The sequence below is a fragment of the Mytilus trossulus genome, chromosome 12 (genome assembly GCF_036588685.1).
Source record: "Mytilus trossulus isolate FHL-02 chromosome 12, PNRI_Mtr1.1.1.hap1, whole genome shotgun sequence".
In the NCBI taxonomy this organism is placed as follows: domain Eukaryota; kingdom Metazoa; phylum Mollusca; class Bivalvia; order Mytilida; family Mytilidae; genus Mytilus; species Mytilus trossulus.
Window position 1 is genome coordinate 55,095,251 of NC_086384.1, and position 22,884 is coordinate 55,118,134.

At 28.6% G+C, this 22,884-nt stretch overlaps 1 protein-coding gene across 1 annotated transcript in view; it reads right to left on the reverse strand.

The window, feature by feature from the left end:
- Nucleotides 1-664: 664 nt before the first annotated feature.
- Nucleotides 665-22,884, reverse strand: part of LOC134692592 (phosphoinositide 3-kinase regulatory subunit 4-like) — a 61,144-nt gene continuing 38,924 nt past the window's right edge. Inside the window, exons 32-34 of the mRNA XM_063553050.1 lie at nt 8,725-9,008; nt 1,620-1,795; nt 665-1,074 (exon numbers count right to left, since the gene is read on the reverse strand). Of these exons, the coding sequence (XP_063409120.1) occupies nt 870-1,074; nt 1,620-1,795; nt 8,725-9,008 (665 nt within the window). The 3' untranslated portion in view covers nt 665-869. The remainder of the gene's footprint in view (nt 1,075-1,619; nt 1,796-8,724; nt 9,009-22,884) is intronic.

Here is a 22,884-nt window from a genome sequence, read left to right on the forward strand (position 1 = left end):
TCTTTAAACTTCGGCTTCAAAACAACAACTTTAATTTCCTGACATATTTTCACAACAACACTGACCGATTGAAAAAAAAATTGACGATTATACGAAATTCATGGGGAAAAATGATAAAATTGTGCACCGAAGACTAAGTTTATGATGTATGTATGCATCGGTTCAAGAATTGGAATAATATTATTTTTTATCAGTCACTCATTTCTTATGACTTTAAAACTTCGAACCTTTTGAAATGTTCAAAATAGTGCATTAAGGGAATGTGAAAAAAAATTCATAATGAGAATGTACAAAACAGTGCATTCTGGGAATGAAAAAAAAAAACCCAACAACAAACTACATATTGTTAGAAACAGTACATTATGTCCAAAACAGAGCATAATGGGAATGTCCAAAACAAAGCATATATATAGTTGGAATGTCCAAAACAAAGCATATATATAGTTGGAATGTCCAAAACAAAGCATATATATAGTTGGAATGTCCAAAACAAAGCACAATGGAAATGTCCAAAACAGAGCATAATTGGAATGTCCAAAACAAAGCATAATGCGAATATCCAGAAGGTGATGTTCGAAGAACGGATCTTCTGAATTGAACCATTACCAGTGAAAAAGACTATATGTCTCTATAAAACATGCCATCAATTCAACAGAAAGACAAATACAAACACAATGTTTTAATATAAAAAATATTGATATTTGGCATAACAATTATTACAAATGGTTTATTTCTCAGGAACAACATATTGCACTGTCCTTGTGACCTTTGGTTAACATTAGACCTTTAACCTTCACATTAAATTTTTAAACATTATTCCCAAGTCCTTGTGACCTTTAGTTTTACATTTGATCTGGAATATATCAATGTCATTTCCAGACTTTTACAACACCATCTCTAGAGCCTGTTATCACGAGACACTGAGAAGCCATACATGTATTTATATCACTGATGACATCATGGTGTCCAATGGCCGGAGTGTCTGGTCCACAGCGTGGAATATCTTCATTTGTCAAAGTCTGTTTTTTGGTATATGTTTCTATTATAACTTCTGTGCCCTCAATTAGACGAGATCTTAAAGAAAAACAAACTAAATTACTGTAAATTCAGAAATTATTGTGTGCATTTATTATTGAGATTTTGTCATTTCAAACTCAAATGAAATTTTAATTTTTATGATTTTTAGAAAAGTCATTCTTAGTTCAGTTAAAATATTACAAAATGGGAGTTCTAATTATTGTGTTTACAACTCTGTTGCATAATTAGCAATAATAAAAAATCTAGCAATTATTTCTGAATTTACAGTATATAAATGTTTGTACATTTTATGTTACATCTAGTATGTCTTTAACCCTCCATATCTATGGTACTGTAAAGCGAGAAATTATTGGGAATTTAATTTAATGCAAATAATGAGACTTAATGTGTATTGTAAAAATAAGAACTACCATTACGAGATCATAACATTTTGTTTCCTGAAACACAATAATTAATTTTTCCCACCTATTTTCATGCCAGTATGCCAGTGTTTAAATAAATATTGTTACATTATGGATTTTGGTGACAAACCTGTCTTTTATTCTTGTTATTAACTAGGTTACTACAGAAATAAAATTTACCTGTAGCTCACACTTGGTTGATGACCAGGGTCCATGGCAGCAGGGGCCATAATGTAAGAATTGGCTGGATAATTGATATCCCAGAATCTGGCCCTCATGTCAGAGCTTGCTGTCAACATTATAACATTGTTATCTGTCATCACCATATGCATACCATATACAGAATGGTTACTTGCCTGTAGAAGTAAAAATTAATGTTTTAAACGACTCCAATCTCATTGTCAATGATTGTAAATTTTACTATCCAAGATTTGTCGTTCTCCCTGGGCACTCTGGGTTCTTCCATCAATGAATGCTTTAAAACTGACAGCCAAAATATCCTGATGGTGTTGAAAATGGCATTAAACACTAACTAATCAATCATTATTTCTTTTTCAATTTCAACACATTTTTTTATTACACCTGATGTTTTATAGCTCTCAGCAGCTAGCAAGGGAAGAACAAAATTTGCAGATTTAACATTGCTGTGCTGATGTTTTGAATTAGAATAGTTATGTAACTATGTATATGTAAAATCAAGGAGAATACGGGATTACCTCCCTTGATTTGGTCAGAAACAAATTTCTTTTTTATATTAAATGGTAGAAAAGTTTATTTAAAAATCATTGAATAAAAAATATTTTACTATTGTTTTTTTTAAACTTCTCACAATAAAGTAAGTAGAATGGATAAATCAATTACTCAAATTTGCACTAGTTTTAAAGATAAGATACTCCATAGTCAAAAATTCAGCTAAAAGAGTTACTATGTAATCCTATCATAATACTGCTTAAGTGAGGTCTGCTGCCATTGGATATTGAACTTAAAATACTGAATAGCATAGGTTCAGATTCCCCTATGTTACACGTCATCTAATGAGATGCAGATTTTATAGCTATTCTTATCTCTGAAAACCCGGATGTTGCGGACAAACACTCAGCATGATTGTATTACTTTAACTTATAACATGTACAGCAGTAATGCATATCAATTTGTAAAATTGGAAAATAAACATTTATTTTACATTGTGTTTAACTATATTAATATATAATGATTAAAAATAAATTAACAATAAATCTTACAAAATGTACAGTTGAATAGATTTTCAGTGTTTTATATTAATTAAATGTACTTATATTATCAATCTTAACAAATTTTTCCTTATTCTAATTTTCCTCTTTTAGAGACCAGATTTTACTTTATTTTTCATTGTTGTAAACAATTATACAGTCCATACTTCTATAATGAATAAGTTTCACAATAATTCTAATAAAAGTATTCTCTGATTGTTATAATAATCACTGGCAGATTCAATTTTGAAGTAATTTATGTGACTCAATAGTTCATACTTTTTGCATTCTATTTTTGTGTAGATTTTGGCATGGAAAGACAAATTTAACTTAAAATGAATTAATTCTAATCTGAAACACAATATAAGAATTAGTATTTCAAATATATGATTTTGGTCTTGGTTAAGAAGGTATTTTAAATATATATATCTGTATTTGATGGAATAAATTCCCTGCATTTGATTGTCTCACAGGGTCAATTATTAAAATTGTCAAAGCCTACTTGAATTCGAATATTATAAAGTCTATATCAAATATTTTTCAACAATTTTTGAACTTTGGTATGTTGAAAAAATTCCAGCACTATTAGGTGCTGTTGAAACCATTTTGATATGATATTGCGAATTTTGCATGTTTTTGTACATTATTTCATCAATCTCAAACCAAAATCAAAAATTAATTTCTATCTAGATTTTTTTTTAAAACTTAAACTTCCAACACATTGTTGTTTCGGTTGAAAAAGGTCCTTCTCCTACATTTTTGGGATGAATACTCAACATATGATAAAACACTTCAAAATTGCGGTTTTCTGTTGTCGTAAGTCTATTATTTATTTTTATTGAAAATGTCATTTTATTGTAAGAATCCTAAAGTACATAAACATGATAAATGGAGCTGTAAAACTTTGAATTTGAGTATAAGGAATAAAAAAACTATTTGAGAAAGACTCTTGTGTGAAATAGATTCAGAGTAAATTGATTCTACGGACTTTCTTGAGTCTTATTGATAAAATTTTATACATTATATACAAAAATGTATGTCATTTTCTATAAAATACTGTTCTTTTTTGGGCTCTAAAACTATAAATATTCATCTATAATATTCTTCCATGGTAAGGTAAAAATAGACTCTTATAGAAAATTTTAAAAGAATTTGCAGAAAATTTTGTTGCAAAGGGTACTTTTCTTCTTCTTTTTATATATATAAGGAATTATGTAAGAGGACTTTGTGTGGGTTTCTTTTCAAAGAGTATACGTTCCATTACTATTTTAAACTCATATTTCAACCAAAAAAAGAATATTCTTCGATACTTATTTTTTCTATATAGACAACAAGGGATGGCCTTTAAGTGTATATATTTGTTATATAAACATTCAGAAATGTTTCTAGATATAAAAGAATGTTAAATCAGTCTTTACTAAATCATATTTTATTGAAATTATAAAAGACCAAACAGTTACTATTTCATATTTCCTATAGTAATTGTTTGTTTAATACAGTAACACTACTGGTATGGGATAAGTTTGTCCGCAAGTGAGACTGATTAATCAGTGAGAAGATAAGGTTAACTATAAATAGAACAATCAGATAATCTGAACCTATGCTATTAATGGTTAATACATAGACATTACCTACTCTCCAATGGTGAACTTTGACCTTTTATGCTTTTGTCAATAGTAAACATTATTAAAAAAAAAAAGTAATTTTTGCATATTTTTTGTCATCATGGAAAATCAGACTTTTTTTTCAATAAATTACTTTGATAAAAATTGAACAATGGAACCACAAATGAAGGAATTATTTAATCTGACTAAATCCTCAAAATACTGAAAAATAATAACATTCTTAATCCTAGCTACTATTGCCCATTAAATTTTACAACTGAATATACTGAAATATCGAAAACCATATTGAATACTGTGGATTCATTTATTTTCGTGGGTATCAATTTTCATGGATTCATTTATTTTCGTGGGTATCACTTTTCATGGATTCATTAATTTTCGTAGGTATCAATTTTTGTGGATTACTGACAACTAGCATTTTCGTGTTAGTTGATTTGGTGCTTTTGCCAATCTCTGTATACAAAGCCTATTGAAAATTGCAATTGTTGAACATTTCAATTCGTGGTTCCCACGAAACCCACAAAAATTGGTATATAACAAATAATAAAGAATCCACAGTACAAAAAGTTGATGACTTTGATATGTGAAAATGTTATTCAACAAATTTAAAAATTATCAAGCAAGAAACAATATTTCAAACCATGACAGCAGTAATTTTCATATGATGAAGACGTAATCTTTCAATCAGTTTAATTGAGGTCTGTAGCTGGCATGTCAGTATCTGATAGTAGTCCTTTGTTATTTTCTGTATTATTCAGACAGGGGCGTTACTTAAACAAGTTATTTTTTTTAATTACTTATATAAGTAATTTTTTATTTTAAAAATAATAAAATTACCTAATCGAGTTATTTTAATTTTCAATAGAAACATAGACAAAATGTAGTTTTCATGATTTTAAACAACATTTTATATCATAAAATAAAGAATTTATCAGATTTGAGAGGAGTATAAAGATAAAGGGTTACTTTGAAAATAATGACAAAAACATTACTTGAATAAGTTATTTTCAACATTTTTGAAAAAAATAGCAATTACACTTATCTAAGGTACATATTTAATTGATTTAGGTTACACATTATAAATAACTTCAGGTCTTAATTAATTCACAAGTATCTATCTATTTATATCAGTCTACCTTCAAGATTTTAGAGGAGAATGATAATTTAATAGTCCCAAGAGTCCAATCTTTGACCCAGAAGCGTCAATATGAAAGATAAGTGCGTCGGAAAGTTAATTAGTGTTTCTGAAGAATTAGTTTTTATATATCAAGGGAAAAATAACCAGATAACTGTGAAAATTATTTAAAGCTAGTAAAATCTGTATTCTTGGACACCTATAAAAACTAGAGGCTCTAAAGAGCCTGTGTCGCTCACCTTGGTCTATGTGCATATTAAACAAAGGACACAAATGGATTCATGACAAAATTGTATTTTGGTGATGGTGATGTGTTTGAAGTTCTTACTTTACTGAACGATTTTGCTTCTTACAATTATATCTATTATGAATTTTGCCCATTAGTAACAGAGAACTATATTTGGTAAAAATTTACATAAATTTACCAAACTAATGAAAATTGTTAAAAATTGACTATAAAGGGCAATAACTCCTTAAGGGGTCAATTGAACATTTAGGTCATGTTGACTTATTTGTAGATCTTACTTTGCTGAACATTATTGCTGTTTACAGTTTATCGCTATCTATAATAGTATTCAAGATAACCAAAAACGGCAAAATTTCTTTAAAAATTACCAATTGGAGGGCAGCAACCCAACAACCAGTTGTCCAATTCATCTGAAAAAATCAGGGCAGATAGATATTGACTTGATTAACAATTTAACTTCTTGTCAGATTTGCTCTAGATGCTTTGGTTTCATAGTTATAAGCAAAAAACTGCATTTTACCCCTATGTTCAATTTTTAGCCGTGGCGGCCATCTTGGTTGAATGGCAAGGTCATCGGACACATTTTTCAAACTAGATACCCCAAAGATGATTGTGGCCTAGTAGTTTCAGTGGAGATTTTGTAAAAGATTACTTAGATTTATGAAAAATGGTTAAAGATTGACTATAAAGGGCAATAACTCCTAAAGGGGTCAACTGACCATTTTGGTCATGTTGACTTATTTGTAGATCTTACTTTGCTGAACATTATTGCTGTTTACAATTTATCTCTATCTATAATAATATTCAAGATAATAACCAAAAACAGCAAAATTTCCTCAAAATTACCAATTCAGGGGCAGCAACCCAACAACTGATTGACCAATTCATCTGAAAATTTCAGGGCAGATAGATCTTGACCTGATAAACATTTTTATCCCATGTCAGATTTCCTCAAAATGCTTTGGTTTTTTAGTTATAAGCCAAAAACTGCATTTTACCCCTATGTTCTATTTTTAGCGGTGGCGCCATCTTGGGTGGTTGACCAGGTCACGCCACACATTTTTTAAACTAGATACCCCAAAGATGATTGTGGCCAAGTTTGGATTAATTTGGCCCAGTAGTTTCAGAGGAGAAGATTTTTGTAAAAGATTACTTTAATTTACGAAAAATGGTTAAAAATTGACTATAAAGGGCAATAACTCCTAAACGGGTCAACTGACCATTTTGGTCATGTTGACTTATTTGTAGATCTTACTTTGCTGAACATTATTGCTGTTTACAGTTTATCTCTATCTATAATAATATTCAAGATAATAACCAAAAACAGCAAAATTTCCTCAAAATTACCAATTCAGGGGCAGCAACCCAACAACCAATTGACCGATTCATCTGAAAATTTCAGGGCTGATAGATCTTGACCTGGTAAACATTTTTATCCCTGTCAGATTTCCTCAAAATGCTTTGGTTTTTGAGTTATAAGCCAAAAACTGCATTTTACCCCTTTGTTCTATTTTTAGCCATGGCGGCCATCTTGGTTGGTTGACCAGATCACGCCACACATTTTTTAAACTAGATACCCCAAAGATGATTGTGGCCAAGTTTGGATTAATTTGGCAAAGTAGTTTCAGAGGAGAAGATTTTTGTAAAAGATTACTTTAATTAACGAAAAATGGTTAAAAATTTACTATAAAGGGCAATAACTCCGAAACGGGTCAACTGACCATTTTGGTCATGTTGACTTATTTGTAGATCTTACTTTGCTGAACATTATTGCTGTTTACAGTTTATCTCTAACTATAATAATATTCAAGATAATAACCAAAAACAGCAAAATTTCTTCAAAATTACCAATTCAGGGGCAGCAACCCAACAACCGATTGACCGATTCATCTGAAAATTTCAGGGCAGATAGATCTTGACCTGATAAACATTTTTACCCCATGTCAGATTTGCTCTAAATGCTTTGGTTTTTGAGTTATAAGCCAAAAACTGCATTTTACCCCTATGTTCTATTTTTAGCCGTGGCGGCCATCTTGGTTGGTTGACCGAGTCACGCCACACATTTTTTTAAACTAGATACCCCAATTATGATTGTGGCCAAGTTTGGTTTGATTTGGCCCAGTAGTTTCAGAGGAGAAGATTTTTGTAAAAGCTAACGCCGGACGACGACGGACGAACGACGACGGACGCCGGACGCCGGACGCCGGACGCAAAGTGATGAGAAAAGCTCACTTGGCCCTTTGGGCCAGGTGAGCTAATAATATTCAGAAAAATAACTTATATAAGTTATATTTAAATTAGCCTAGTTTTCAACATTACTTGTATAGGTAATTTTAATTGTTACTTGTTTAAGTAATGCCCCAGACTGTTATTGTCATTTTGCTTAGTTTCTTTTGATACCAATTCTTCTGTGATCGGATTTGGACTCTTTTTAACCGAGTTTTACTGTGCGTATTGCTGTGTATTCTTTATTCTACATTGGCTATAGGGAGAGGGTTGAGATCTCACAAAACATGTTGAACTCCGCCCATTTTTGCACCTGTCCCAAGTCAGGAGCCTCTGGCTTTTGTTAATCTTGATTTTTTTTTTTAATTTTAGTTCAATTACAAGTGTATATGTTTTGGAGTATAGTAGGACATCCATTTTCACTGAACTAGTGCACATTTTATTTCTGAGTCAGCTGAAGACCACCTCAGGGTGCAGTATTTTCTTGCTTTTGGCTGTTATCTACTCTTTGGTAGGGTTGTTTTTTTCTTTGACATATTCCCCATTTTCCAGTCTCAATTTTACATAGATTAACCAAATTTTGAACATAAATTCTTAATCTGATGTAAACAGAACGTTTCTAGACTGAAAACTTTGATATTAGACATGTCAGAAATAGCCCTGCTTGCATATTTTTATGTCAGGCAAAGAGACTAATGCATACAAAGCAGTGCTGCACATGTTCATAGGTTATTAATTTTCATAAATTTTAACAGTAGATACCAATTTAAAATATGTGCTCTATAAATATAAGTTTTGTGAAACTCCAAACATTTTTTCTGACCTGTTTTTGTGACAGCGGTGGAGCAGGACTGGCCCACAATGCTTTGCGTCTAGCTCCTGTCTCTACATCCCACATGGAGACCTCATTATTGCCCTGGGTAGCTGAGATAATCCATGACTGTTCCTTTGGGTGGACTATTAACTTTCTGACCCTGGCTCCCATTGGATGTTCTATTGAGGTAATAGGCAACTGGAATCTTAGATCCCAACAAACATGACTGCCACTACTGGTTCCGACAGCAAACCAGCACTGAGAGTGATGTACAGCACAGGTAGTAATTAAACCTAAAATAAACATTTTATCAATTGTTTATGAATATCTAAAAAACATATTTAGCAGTACCAATGTTAATGCTCCTTGAATATTAAAAGACCAAATCATTAAAATTCATCTGCTAACAATTCAAATAAAATTAAACCAGCTTACAATTTACATTTTTTTGTCATCTCATTAAACTACATTGACCTCAGCTTTGCTTTCATTCACATACTTCAATTGAGAAGCATCTCTGATAATAAGCAACCATCTTTTCCATATATTCCATATAGTGCTTTGAAGTATTTGTTAAATGATAAGTCATGCAGACTTTATTCATAAAATACATCCAGTGGTCTTTTCTTGAAGAGTTACAGTATGAGTAGTATAGTACTTGAACGACTCCAGCGCACCCCCTCCAAAAAAAAAAAAAAATTTGACCCCCAAAAAATTACCCTCATTTCAAGTAAAAGAGCCCTAAATTTTCATAAAAAAGCAAAAAAACACCCCAAAAAACACCAAATTTTCTTACTCCCAAAAAAATTTTTTTTTTACTTTGGAAAAAAACGTTATTAAAAAACACCCAAAAAACAACTAAAAAATTCCAAAAAAAAATAAATAAAAAAACCGGGAGAACTGACAGAGAAAGAATTCTGTGGGATTTAAGAGAAAAATAAAAAAATCAATTTTTACTTAAAAAAATGAAACAACCTACAGCTCCTAATTTATATCCAGAATTACCTATAGAAGATGGACAAAACTATAGATTACAAAAAATTTCAGAAATAGAAAATTCTTTAAAAAATGAAAGAGACAAAAGAAATTCTTTATATAAAAAATATAAAAGAGGAGTAAACTTTACAGATGGAATAGATACAACTTTAATTTCAGCATCAGTTATTTCTGCAGGTATAGGTATTGCTATTCCTATCTTATTACCATTACAGATTACAGCAGTCGCATGCGGTAGTGTTGGGGGTGTAATAAAATTAATAAGAAGAAAGCTTACTTCAAAAGCTAAAAAACATTATGAAATAAAAACTTTAGCAGAGTGTAAATTAAATAGTATTAAAGATTTAATTTCTAGATCTTTAACTGACAATAAAATAAGTGAAGAAGAATTTAAACTTATTTTAGAAGAACTAGAAAAATTTAATGAGATGAAAAAAAATTTAAAAATGGCAAATTTAAAAACTTCAAAAAGTTTACCAGAAGATGAAAGAAGAAAAATTATAGAAGAAACAGAAAATAGAGTAAGAAATGAAATAAAAAAAAAAATGGAAAATCTATAATTTTTATAAACAAAATAACTTTAGTTGAAAATCACCACTATGTGAACGTGGGAAATCCACCAAACTATGAATCAATTTTTAATTAAATAAATGGATGAAGAAACAAAAGAAAAATTAGTAAAAAATGTAAAAATAATGTTAAATAAAAAATTTAATTATTTTTATCTTAAGTTGTTTTTAACAGGTTCTTTTTATTGTTTATTATCTAATATTTTAGATGAATAAAATGGCTGAAGGAGGTTATGAGTTTGATAATCCTGAGTTTAAAAATAATGATTATGATGATGATTATGAAGAAGAAGAAACGTCTTTTCAAGATGATGAAGAGTTTCAAAATAATATAAATAAGGAATTTGAAAAATCAAGAGATTTATCAGAAAATGAAGCTAAAATTCGTAAAAAAGAAACTACAAAAAAAATGATTAAACAATTTTATAAAAAAAATGGTGAAACTACACGTAATGAAGTAGGTTTTTTTGTTAGGGAAGATCATAATGAAAGACAAATCTTATATGCAAAAGATGAAAAAGGTAATGATATTGCATTAACATATTACCAAAAAGGAGTATTAAAGTTTTATAAATTTAGCACTCTTCAAAGAGAATACGGTGTTAATTTTGTCAGGGATGTTTTAGGTGTAGATGATTATAAAATATCTGATTATTTAAAAGAAGGTAGATCAGTGTTTCAAGATTTTCAAAAAAAGATAAAAGCACCAATTCGTGAACTCGATAATATAGAAATTCCATTACAAGAAATATCTACACAACAAGAAGGACAAGAATTATTAGAAATAGCAAGTAATGAAGAAACACATGTGAAAGAAATAGAAACTTCATTTATTGAACAAGGAACATCTTTCATAAATGAAGAAACACAAACAGATATGACAAAAAGAGAGATGGATGGTATAATCAGTGCAATGACATCAGTAAAAGAAGAGATTGCAAATGAATTAGCAAAATTGAATGAAACAAATAAAGACTTAGCAAAAGAAAACGCCAAATTAGAACAAGCTAAAGAAGACAATGATGAATTTCAAATAAATAGAATAAGTAGTCGAATAAGAGAGTTAGAATCTGAGAGAAGTGCAAGACTAGAAGTAATTAATATTAATAAAGAAAAACTACGTAGTCAAGTAAACAGATTTAAACAAACAATACATAAAATGTTAAACGAAGACAAAACATTAGGTGAAAGAATAAGAACATTATTCAGAGAACAAGGAATAACAATAGTTAGTGTTTTAACTGCTTTTGGAATGATTATTGGTGTTATTGTTGAAGCATTTACTGGTTCTCCTTCTCCTTCTCCTTTTCCTCCATCAAAAGGTGGTGGTGTACAAGACTGGATAAAAAAACAATTAAAAAATCTTGGAAAATTATTATCTTTTCTTGCAGGAAAATTAGCAGCTGCATTACCAGGTATTATAGGTTCTATTGTTTCTTGGTTATTGTCTGCAACAAAAGACGTAGTAAATTGGTTTGCAAACAACTTATGGGCATTGCTTATTTTAGTTGTTAGTTTATTGTTTACTGCTGCTAGAGATTATTTGAAAAAATAAAGTGCTGTAAATCCTATTACAATACTTACAAATATTATTGCTTGTTTATTATCTTCATGATCTTCATGTTCAGTTTTTTTTATTGGATCTATTTTTGGTTCTTTAGGCTTTTCAGGTTTTATAGGTTCTTGTGGTTTTACAGGTTCTTTTGGTTTAAAATCAACATGATCAAAATTTTTATTATTTAAATCATCATTTAACCCAAGTGTTTGATTTTCTGTTGCAATTATAATTTTATTATTATAACCAACAATACTTCCAATTTGTAAAACCATATCACTGGGAGACATATATAAACCAAGTCCATAAGCATAATCAACTTTACTTCTTGCGTATTTTAAAACATTTTCGTAATTCGATATTTGGGTGGGTAAATCGATAGGACTATTTATTACATCTTGTACATTTGCTAAGAATTGTTTTTGTGCATCAAATCCTGTTCCTACTTTTAAAATTTCTGTTTTTGTTTGTGATTGTGCACCTAACAAAGCCCATACATAAATTTTAATACTTTCATTAATACGTTCAACACCAGATTGTGTAAATCCATTCCCATTATCTAAAATAAAAGTAGTCCAAGCCATACTTATATCTTTTTCATGATAAATTGTATCATGAATATTAAAGAATGGACCATCCTTTTTATGATTTTGTCTATATTCACCACTTGGTTTATAATATTGCTCAAAACTTCCTAATCCTTGACATGATGATTCTAGTTTTTGTCTCCAATTTGTATTTGGAGAAATATTAAATTCATCACATAATTTCTGATATGCAGCTTTGTCATATGGGTTCTTGTAATAACAAAAAGAAGAATCTGTTGGTAAAGGTGATTTAAGTTCTTTTAAAATTCTTGCAATGCAATAATATAAATGAAACATATAAAAAGACTTTGTAAGATTTGAAGTATTTTGTATATGATCATTATAAGAAACACCACATCCTGTACTTGCACACCAAACTGCAAAATTTAACTGACATTGCCACCAATCAAATGAAGAATGAATCTGCAGGCATTCCATGGTTCGTTAGTGTGTATTGATGGGTTTTGATAGTTTTGAAATAAATCAGGAAAAGATGTTTTAAAGTTCTCTTTTTGATTTACAAATATTGTTTGATTTACAAGATTTGTTTTTAATTGATGATCTTTTTCAGAATATTTAATACCTGGATTATATGAAACATTAGGATTATATTTAAATTCTTTTGTTATCATTTTTTTATATTAAAAATGTTTCATACTATTTCAAATATTGATAATACAATAAACTTAGAACAATACATAAATAACAGAAATGGAAATAAACGTATTGGTTTGAAATTTATAAGATACAGTATAGGTTGGTATAATGTTTATCATGGGTTTATAACAAAAACCGGAGAGGAACAACAAAGGATTATGAATGGTTATTATAGTTTTCAACAAATAGTGGATGAATTTCAAAAAGAAAATATTGTATTATCCGTAAATGAAGCAAATGGTATCGCTTCATTAAACACTACTACTGAGTTAAAGATAAGTAAGGGTTTGGGAAATATGTTAGGATTTAATAATAAACGTAAATTCGAACCTAATGAATTACATTATGGAAACAAATTTGTGGATTTTGCTATCCATAAATCATTATATATCCATTTGGAACAAGTTAGCACTTCTCATAATTATCTTGATGGTAAGCCAAGTACATTATTGGCTGTTATTCCAGTCGAGAATAAAGAGTTTGGTGAAGTTATAACAGCGAGATTTGAGCATCCGGAATATAAGTGTTTAGTAAATGATGTTATAACAGAATTGAAATTAGAAATAAGAGATGAAAATAATAACAAGATAATTAATCATTTACCAATTAATTGTGTTTTAGAAGTTATATAATTTATTTAATAAAATGAGCATACTTGGTGTCAAAAAAAAAAACGTAGATACATCGGAAATAAAAAAGGAAATATTAAATATGAAGAGTGAGCTTCAAACAATGGATACTAAGGATAGAGATTTACGCCGGAGTGTCGCTGCCCTAACCATCAGAGTTTTAAATGTTGAAAATATAGTTAGTAATATTAAAAATAAACCAGACAAAAAATTAATAAGTATAAATGCTGGAATTGATGGTTCAATACATGCAAGACAAAAGTTTAATTTTGGTGATGGTGGTGGTGGTTATTATGTAATGAACTTTCCAGGACAAATATTGGGTATTAGTTTAGTAAGTTTAAGAACAAACTCAGATAATATAGATGTTATGATAACTGTTAATAATTATAAGACATATAGTTACGGAATAAGTTTAAGTAATGGTGACACACACAGTTATCATAACTTTTATACACCTTTTGAAGTTAAGGCTGGAGATATTATAGGGTTTGTTAGTGAGAGTGATAATTCTACATGTATCAATACTCTAGTATCAGTGATAATTGAATTATTTTTATAACAAATTTAATCCTTAAAAATGTCGGCATACGGAAACAAATTAAATCCTTACAGAAAAATAAGAGAACCCCGTGGTGTGAAAGGTATTCGTCAAAGTGTATCAATAACAAATAATCCTTCAACTATTGATCAAAATCAACAGCTATTAGTGAGATTCCCCAATCTAAGCAATAATGATGTTATTGTTCCTGGAACAACCAGATTGGCATTTGAAATAGAACTCACATCTACAGACGACAATGCAACTATATATCAAAACATAGGAAGAACAATAGTTAAAAAAACAACAATTCGTATAAGTGGAAATGAAATTATGTCAATTGATGATAGTGATATTTATCATTGTTATGTTGATTTATGGAAATCTACATCTGAACGTTTAAATATGGCATACCAAGGAATTGGTGAAACAAACATGTTAAAACACAGAGTTGGCGCGGATGATAAAGCATCAAACATAGGGGATGAAGCAATTGCAACTGCATATGGTGCAAGATTTTGTATCCCACTTGATTTTGAACTATTAGAAACTCATATGCCTTTTTATCAAGCAGGTCTTGGTGATAGACTTGAATATGAACTTACATTTAATAATTATAGCAATGTTATTAAATCAACAGATACATCTGCAAGTTATACAATCAAAAACATTTGTTTAGAATTTGATATGGTTACTGATGCAGAATTAGCAAGACAGATAAGACAACAAGTTAATGGTAAGATGGTTATTTTGTACGATAGAATACTAAGACATAGAAAAATAACCAAAAACAAATCTGATACATTGTGGAATATAAATTTAAATGTTCCAGCTAGAAGTATGAAAGGAATTCTAATGTTGTTCGAAGATCCTGAAAGAACAAGTACCGAAACTTATTATAATCCTAACATAACAAAAGTAGAAATGACAATAGAAGGTGTTCCAAATCAACTTTACAGTCAAGGAATGAAAGCATATCAACAATGGGATGAAATAAATAAATTCTTTGCTTTAAATTCAAAAAGAAATAAAACAACAGAAGAAGTTTTAAAGGATTTAAATTTATCCTATACAACATTAGAAAAATATCTTACAACTAATTATGCATTATGGTTAGATTTACGTTCAACAGATGACAACTCATTACACGGTTCAGGTAGAAGAATTGAAAATGCTTCTGAAGGTATTACTATCCAAATAACTAAAACAGCAGGAGCAAATAAATTAATAAATGTTTATCTGTTTGTTATACAAGATGCACAAATTAATTTTGAAGATGGAAGATTTAAAGAAGTTAATTACTAGCGGTTCCCCTTAAAAAATGGAAACAAACGAGCGGAGCGAGATACACTCCGATTCCCTTTATGAATTACCAAAATATCCCCATTGTGCTATTATATGTGGACAAACAGGATGTGGAAAAACAGAGTTTGTTCTTGATTTATTAGAAGGAGAATATAGTGGTGTTTTCAAATATATAGTCATACTTTGTCCAACCATCCAATGGAACAAAGCATACAAAAATCGTGAATGGATTGGTGATGTTAGAAAACCAAAAACAAAAAATCTAATAATTGTTAATCCTATTGTAGAAGTGAGAGAAGCGAACGGTTCCCTTTCTGAAGAAGAGAAGCTACAAGAACTACTAAGAATGTTCTTTAAAAAATATGCTGGTCATCCAACATTATATATCATTGATGACTGCAGTGCAACAAAAGAACTAACAAAGAAAAAAGATATGCTGTCCGAGCTTGCATTTTCAGGAAGACATGCGGAACAATCAGTGTGGGTCATTTCACAGAGATACAACTCTGTTTTAAAAGATTTAAGAGAACAAACAAAATGGTTATGCATGTTCTACACAAAAGATAGAGATAGTTTTGATAATTGCCTAAGAGAAAATGATGTTATTCCTACTTTGGAAGAAAGACAAAGAATAAAGGAAGAACTTAAAAAAAAGAAACATCGTAAATTAATATTAAAGACAGATCAACCTACTGATTATTGGTTACTTAATTGATTTTTTTAGCAATTCTCAAGTAATGCTTAAGTAATGCTTAAGTAATGCTTAAGTAATGCTTAAGTAATTCTTAAGTAATTTAACCAAAATAAGTAATTCTTAAGTAATTTAACCAAAATAAGCAAAATAATGCTTAAGTAATTTAACCAAAATAAGCAATAAAAAAAAGCAATGCTGTTGGAAATACTAACAATTGCAACAAACACTGCAGTCTTATCATTGGTTGGGTATGTTGTATTTAATTTTTTTAAAGTTAAAAATAAATTATATCCGTTTTTTGAAACGTATAAAATGAATGCTGAAGAATTATTAAGCGAGCAAATTGTGGAAAACATAAATATTGATGATGAAGCGAGCGAAGTGAACGGTTCCCTTCAAGAAAAAAAACGCGAAAGATTATCATCCGTTGTTGCTGGTGGGAGTAGTAAACAATATCTGGGTAAAGAATTACAACTGTCAGATATTGATAAAATGACAACAGAACAAATAAACAAACTATACTGTAAATATGAAGCAAAATTGGGAGCTAGTATGACCAAGACATTAGGAAACTCTTTTATAAATTTATATGTCATGGGTGTATCAAAGTTTTTCAAAGTTGTTAATCCACCAATTTTAATACAAGACTTAGAGGAAGATCCTTTTATCAATAATGCTTTAACTAATACATGTTGTGAACTGTACTATAGATATGGAATGTATCTTGCTCCTTTTACTGCAATATTAACAACAGCAAGACATATCGAACCACTCGCTTCGCTCGATTTCCAAAAAAAAGATGAAAAAAATGACATAAAAAATGATGAATGAAAATCCTGAACAAAAAGAAAACAAAGAAGAAAAAAAAGAAGTATTTAAAAAACCCAAACCAAAAGACCCAAAAAGAGTAGCTGCTGGTAAGAAAGGTGCAGAAGTAAGAATAAGAAATGCAGAATTGAGAAAAAAAGAAGTGGAAAAATTAAAAAAAGAAAATTCAAAAATCAAACAAATAACAAAAGATTCTGATACAGAAACAGATTATGAATCAAACGAACATATCCCTTCTGTCGAGAAACACTCCAGTTCCCTAGTTGATTACAAATTTGTACTTTTTCCTATAAGTATTGTTGGATTGGGATTGTTTTTTTACAACCAAAGTAAGAAACCAGAAAGAATGATTAAAGAAATAACAAAACCAGAAAAACAAAAGAAAGAAATTGATCCTTTTGAATTTAATTAAATTTAGTACATTAAAATGACAACTCAAAAAGACGGAAAACAAATAGCAAATATGTTATATCATGCTGGAGTGGAAACATTGTTAACAGTTGGATATGCAGAAATAGGTAAAAAGGTATTAAGGAGGCCAGCACCAAAAGTGGATTTTAACATGAATGATGTTGTAATGTTATCCATTGATATATTACTTGCAATGGCAACAAAAGATATGTTGATTAAGCAAGGTATTATACCTGCTGATATTATGAAGTAATTTTTGTTTTTATAAAATGGCAAGTGCTTTAACAATGATGCTTGGTGGGGCAATAACAAATGCTTTTGCATTTTCAGGGAGTAATTATTTATTTTCACATATGGGTAGTAATGCAAATGAAGAGAAAATAAGACATGATAAAGCTATAGAAAAATTAGAAAAAGCACAATCAGAATGGAATAAAAAAAGAATACAAAGATTAGATTTTATAACTGAACAATTACAAAAGGAACATCATGCGGTTCAGACTTTTGATGATGTTGACCAAGCAATGAAACTATACTATCGTGTCACGAATAAAAAATTAACTTCATTATCACCTAAACCTACATTAAGTGATTTTTATACTCCATCAGAAGACCAGAAAAATAGAGAGATTGCATTTGTTGTTGGTGGTATGACATTAACTGGTTTTATTGTTTGGAAATTAAAATAAATTAAAATAAATTAAAATCCAAAAGGTTGAGTATCTATTCCATTATCTAAAATATATCTTTTGTCGTCGAATGAAGACATACTTATTTTATTTACTTCATTAACAAACATTTTGTGTTTGCTCGAGTTCATTGTACACATTTTATTCATTTTGGTTTTATTATTGAACAAACAATCTTTATAATCATCAAATTTAATATCTTTATTTATTGTAGTTTTTCCAATTCCTTTTAATTTTTTTTCTTCACTTAAACACATTGTGTCTGTTAATGTAAAAGAATATGCTTTACTTTTTAAATAAACTATTTCATTCATAATTTTCCCATTAAGTTCATCTTTAAATTTACCAATTACTTTTTTATTTTTTTCTGAATATAAAGGGTGATCTTTTGGATAACCAGACGTATCAAGTTCATCTATCATTTCTTCCATGTCTTTAAAAATATCTTTGGTTTTTACACTCAAAATCATACTATCAGTATCACTTGCAACTAATTCATTCTTTTCCCATAATTCATTAACAACATCATAATAAAAGCTATACATCAATTGTTTTGAGTAATCCAATATAGCCTGTCCTAAATAAATAGGTTTATTAAATTTAACAGAAGGAACATTATTTTCAATTGCAACAAAGTTATCATTAAATATTATTGAGTCTTTAAAATTTGGTTTTTTTATATATTTTTTTACTTCTTCCCTGTCTGTCAATAATTTTATTTCACTTCTTCCTCTGATATTTTCTAATGTTTTACCATAGAAACTATTGTTCATCAGTTTCCAAAGATCTTTTTCAAAATCTGATTTTGCTTTAGTTCTTTGTTCTGTATTGAAATTTATGTATTTTGCTAACCAATTTGATTCTTTAAATGAAATTGTTCTGTAAACTTTTGTTACCTTTATTCCAAGTTTTATATATTCTTTTAAAATGCTATCGTGAATTATATATTTTTTTTTATCTCTCAATGTTAAAAATAATTTTTCTTCATTACCTAATGGTTTGTCTCCCAATAGATTTAATTGGTAATCAGATAATTCTTCTTTTTTTATTTTCATCTTTTCTGGTGCTAAAGGATATTTATATGTTTTCTTTTTACATTTTTCTGTGTATTTTAAATCACATTCAATTAAACATCCTCTTCCTTTTGGAATTTCTTTATAATATTTTAAATCTTTTTCCCATTTAAAATCTCCTGTAGGAAGTTTTTGTGACATAGCCCATCCATATAAATTATTTGCATCTAGATACAACAAATAATTTTTTTCAAAAAATTTATTTAAATCTTTTCCTTCTTTTAATCTTTTTAAACACTCTTTTTTTTCATGTTCATCTATTATTCTATAATCTTTATCATAATTTGAAGTATATTTGTTGAAGGCTTTTACATGTCTAGGACCTAATACTCCAGAAAATCCTCCTCTTATTCCTTTCTCAAACATTTGTAACATATCAACATCAGTTAATAATTCTAGTTTTACTCCAGTAAATTTTAACCCGCATTGCCAAGTCAATCCCGGAGCAGAATAACAATAGCATGGATCTATTTTATGGTTTTCTAAAAAGAAATTTCTAAATTTTTCGAATGCATCGGCTAAGATAAGAACATCAGTTTTTAGATATAAATTATGATAGTCTAATAAAGTTTTACAATTATAATGTTCCCAGACTCTTTGTGCATGTTTGTACTCTTCTTTTGTAATTGTTTCTTTTTTTAATTTAGAATAAAATTTTTCTATTTCAGGAAGTTTTTTATCTTCAAATTTTTTTATAGAATCTATGTATTCATATGGATAGAATCCTTTTTGTTTTAAATGAGCTATATTACCTTTAAACTCTTTTTCTAAAATAGGAAACTCATCCATTGATTTGGCAATATCTGATAAGCCTTTTAACATAAATCTATATGAATCTAGGAATCTTAATTTTTTATAATTTGATCCATAATCTATAGAAATATAATTTTCTGAGTTTTTAGAAAGAAGTTTTACTTTATTATATTCATCTTCATATTTCATTAACTCTTCTATTAAAAAGTGGAAATCATAATTCGATCCATTATGAAAGAACACGGGTATTAATTTTGTTGCTTTACCTTCTTTTGTGTTACACGATTGACACGCTGCTCCTCTATATTTACCTGAAAGATGATTATGTTCTCTTACTTTTTCGCTTTCTTTAAATTCTTCTCCACAAATATAACATCCGGTTGCTTCTTGAAATTCATCTTCTTCATGATTATTTAATATTGGTTTTTTCTTTTCGTTAAGGTAGATCTTATAAGTTATTTCTTTGTATATCTTCATTACTTTTTCCACATATTTTTCTACTGCATCATCACCAACATAAGAAAAGTATTGTGGTTTATATATTTCTGGATAATCAGAATGAACATAAATACCATAACTATTTATTTCTTGTTTACTTATTGGTTTTATATAAGATTTATTAGGATCTGGAGTACAGGATTGTATAGGAATATTATATGCTTCGAAATCAGAGTAGATAACAAATGGTAATTTATTTTTAAAATGATGATTATTGAATTTAAGAATATTTTTTCCTGGTTTTGGCATTATGGTTTTACAATGTTTGTTATCATAACATATTTTTTTATGTTTTATTAGTGTTTCTTCTCTTTGAAATCCTTGCAAACAGTTTCTACATATAAACGATTTATTTCTATTCTTATCACACATAAAACTATTTAAATTTTTAATTAGACAATAATGAGTATTTTCGTTACTTTCAATGTATAAGAGATCAATTACGTTTTTACTTTCTACATTTGATATATAAACTGGATGTAAAGATTGTTTATTTGTTTGATCCTCTAAAGCAAATACATTTATACTTAGATTATTTTGTTTCTCTACTTTTGGGATATCTTTTATTGAAACAGGATATTCAATTCCTTTCATGTTAATTTCATTTTCATATTCTTTATATTTTGTTACTCTTTGTTTGTCTTTATTGGCTGGAAATAAACTTGCTAATATTGACCAAAGAAAACACTTATTATCCTTTTTATTTTGGACATTAATAATATTACTTGATTTAAATTGAAGGGGAAAATAAGACGAAGCTCTTTGATATTCATATTTATATAGTTTTACTTTTACACTTTTGATACCATCGAAAACAAAACCAGATCCTCTTTCTTGAAATTTATCTACCCAAGCTTTAAATTTATCTAACAAATTATTGTAAAATGTAGATAAATTGTTTTGTGTTAGGACAACTTCAACAGGATGAGAGTAATGACTTTCTATTCTATCAAATGCCATAGGAGTTGTAAATTCACTTGTTATTATTATCTTTATTTTTAAAGGAAATTGATTAATAACTATTTTATCTTTTAATAAGTTTATGTATTTAGTTGCATTGATTTTTTCTATATCATTAATAGTAGTTTCAGTAATAAGATCTTTAAAGGATTTTTTAAATCCCATTTTGTAATATTTAATTTTTAATTATATTATTTTCTTGGATATAAATTCCAATAAAAAGGATTTCTTTCCATAAATTCTTTAAAAGCTTTTTTATATTTTTCTTTGTTATTTTGATAATGATTTTGTTTTGAAGGTTTTAAACATTCTTTACATGCAGATTTAACTCCCAGTGGTTTGTCTTTTGCTTTGTAATATTCACTTAGTAACTTGTATTCATTACATTTTGAACAATGTTTTCTTTCATCCATTTTTTAAGAAAACATTTTAGTTACTTCAAAATGTCTAAAACAAATCTAACAAATAAATTAGCAGATGAATTACATCATAGAGTTATAAAATCTTTTCCTAAAAGACGTGTTTATGTTCATTCAATAGATCAAACATGGGCAGTTGATTTAATAGATATGCAACCATATTCAAAACAAAATAAACACTATAAATATTTATTAGCAGTTATAGATGTTTTTAGTAAATATGGTTGGTTGATTCCATTGAAAAATAAAACAGGAGTAGCAGTAAGTGAAGCATTTAAAACATTATTTAAAGAAAGAAAACCAATATATATTTGGTCAGATAAAGGATCCGAATTTTATAATCGACAAGTAAAAGAATTGTTAAAAGATAATAACATAAAGTTATATTCAACTGAGAATGAAGAAAAATCCAGTGTAGTGGAACGATGGATAGGAACAATGAAACAACATATGTATAAATACTTTACTGCTAATGAAACTTTTAAATATTATGATATATTAGATAAATTAGTAAAAAATTATAATAATACAGTACATTCTTCAATCAAAATGACACCTGTTGAAGCAAGTAAATTAAAAAATGAATTGACAGTGTATAAAAATTTATATCCAGAAAAAGAAGAGAAAATTAAAAAACCTAAATTCAAAGTCGGAGATAGAGTAAGAATAACAAAAAAGAAGGGTAAATTTGAAAAGGGTTATACTACTCGTTGGACTAAAGAAATATTTGTAATTGAAAAAGTTTTAAATACAATTCCTTTTACTTATAAAATAATTGATTTAAAAGGCGACGAAATAACAGGTGCTTTCTATGAACAAGAATTACAAATGACTAAGTTTTAAATCTTTATTATAACACTCATTTGTAAAAGTATTTGCAAAATTACACATTATCATTCATGTACATATAACAGTCACTCAGGTATGTAGAAATACAAAATCCATTATCAGTTAATTGTTGGTTGTTAATTAGGTTTCTAGTCAACACGGATTCATCAATAGTTC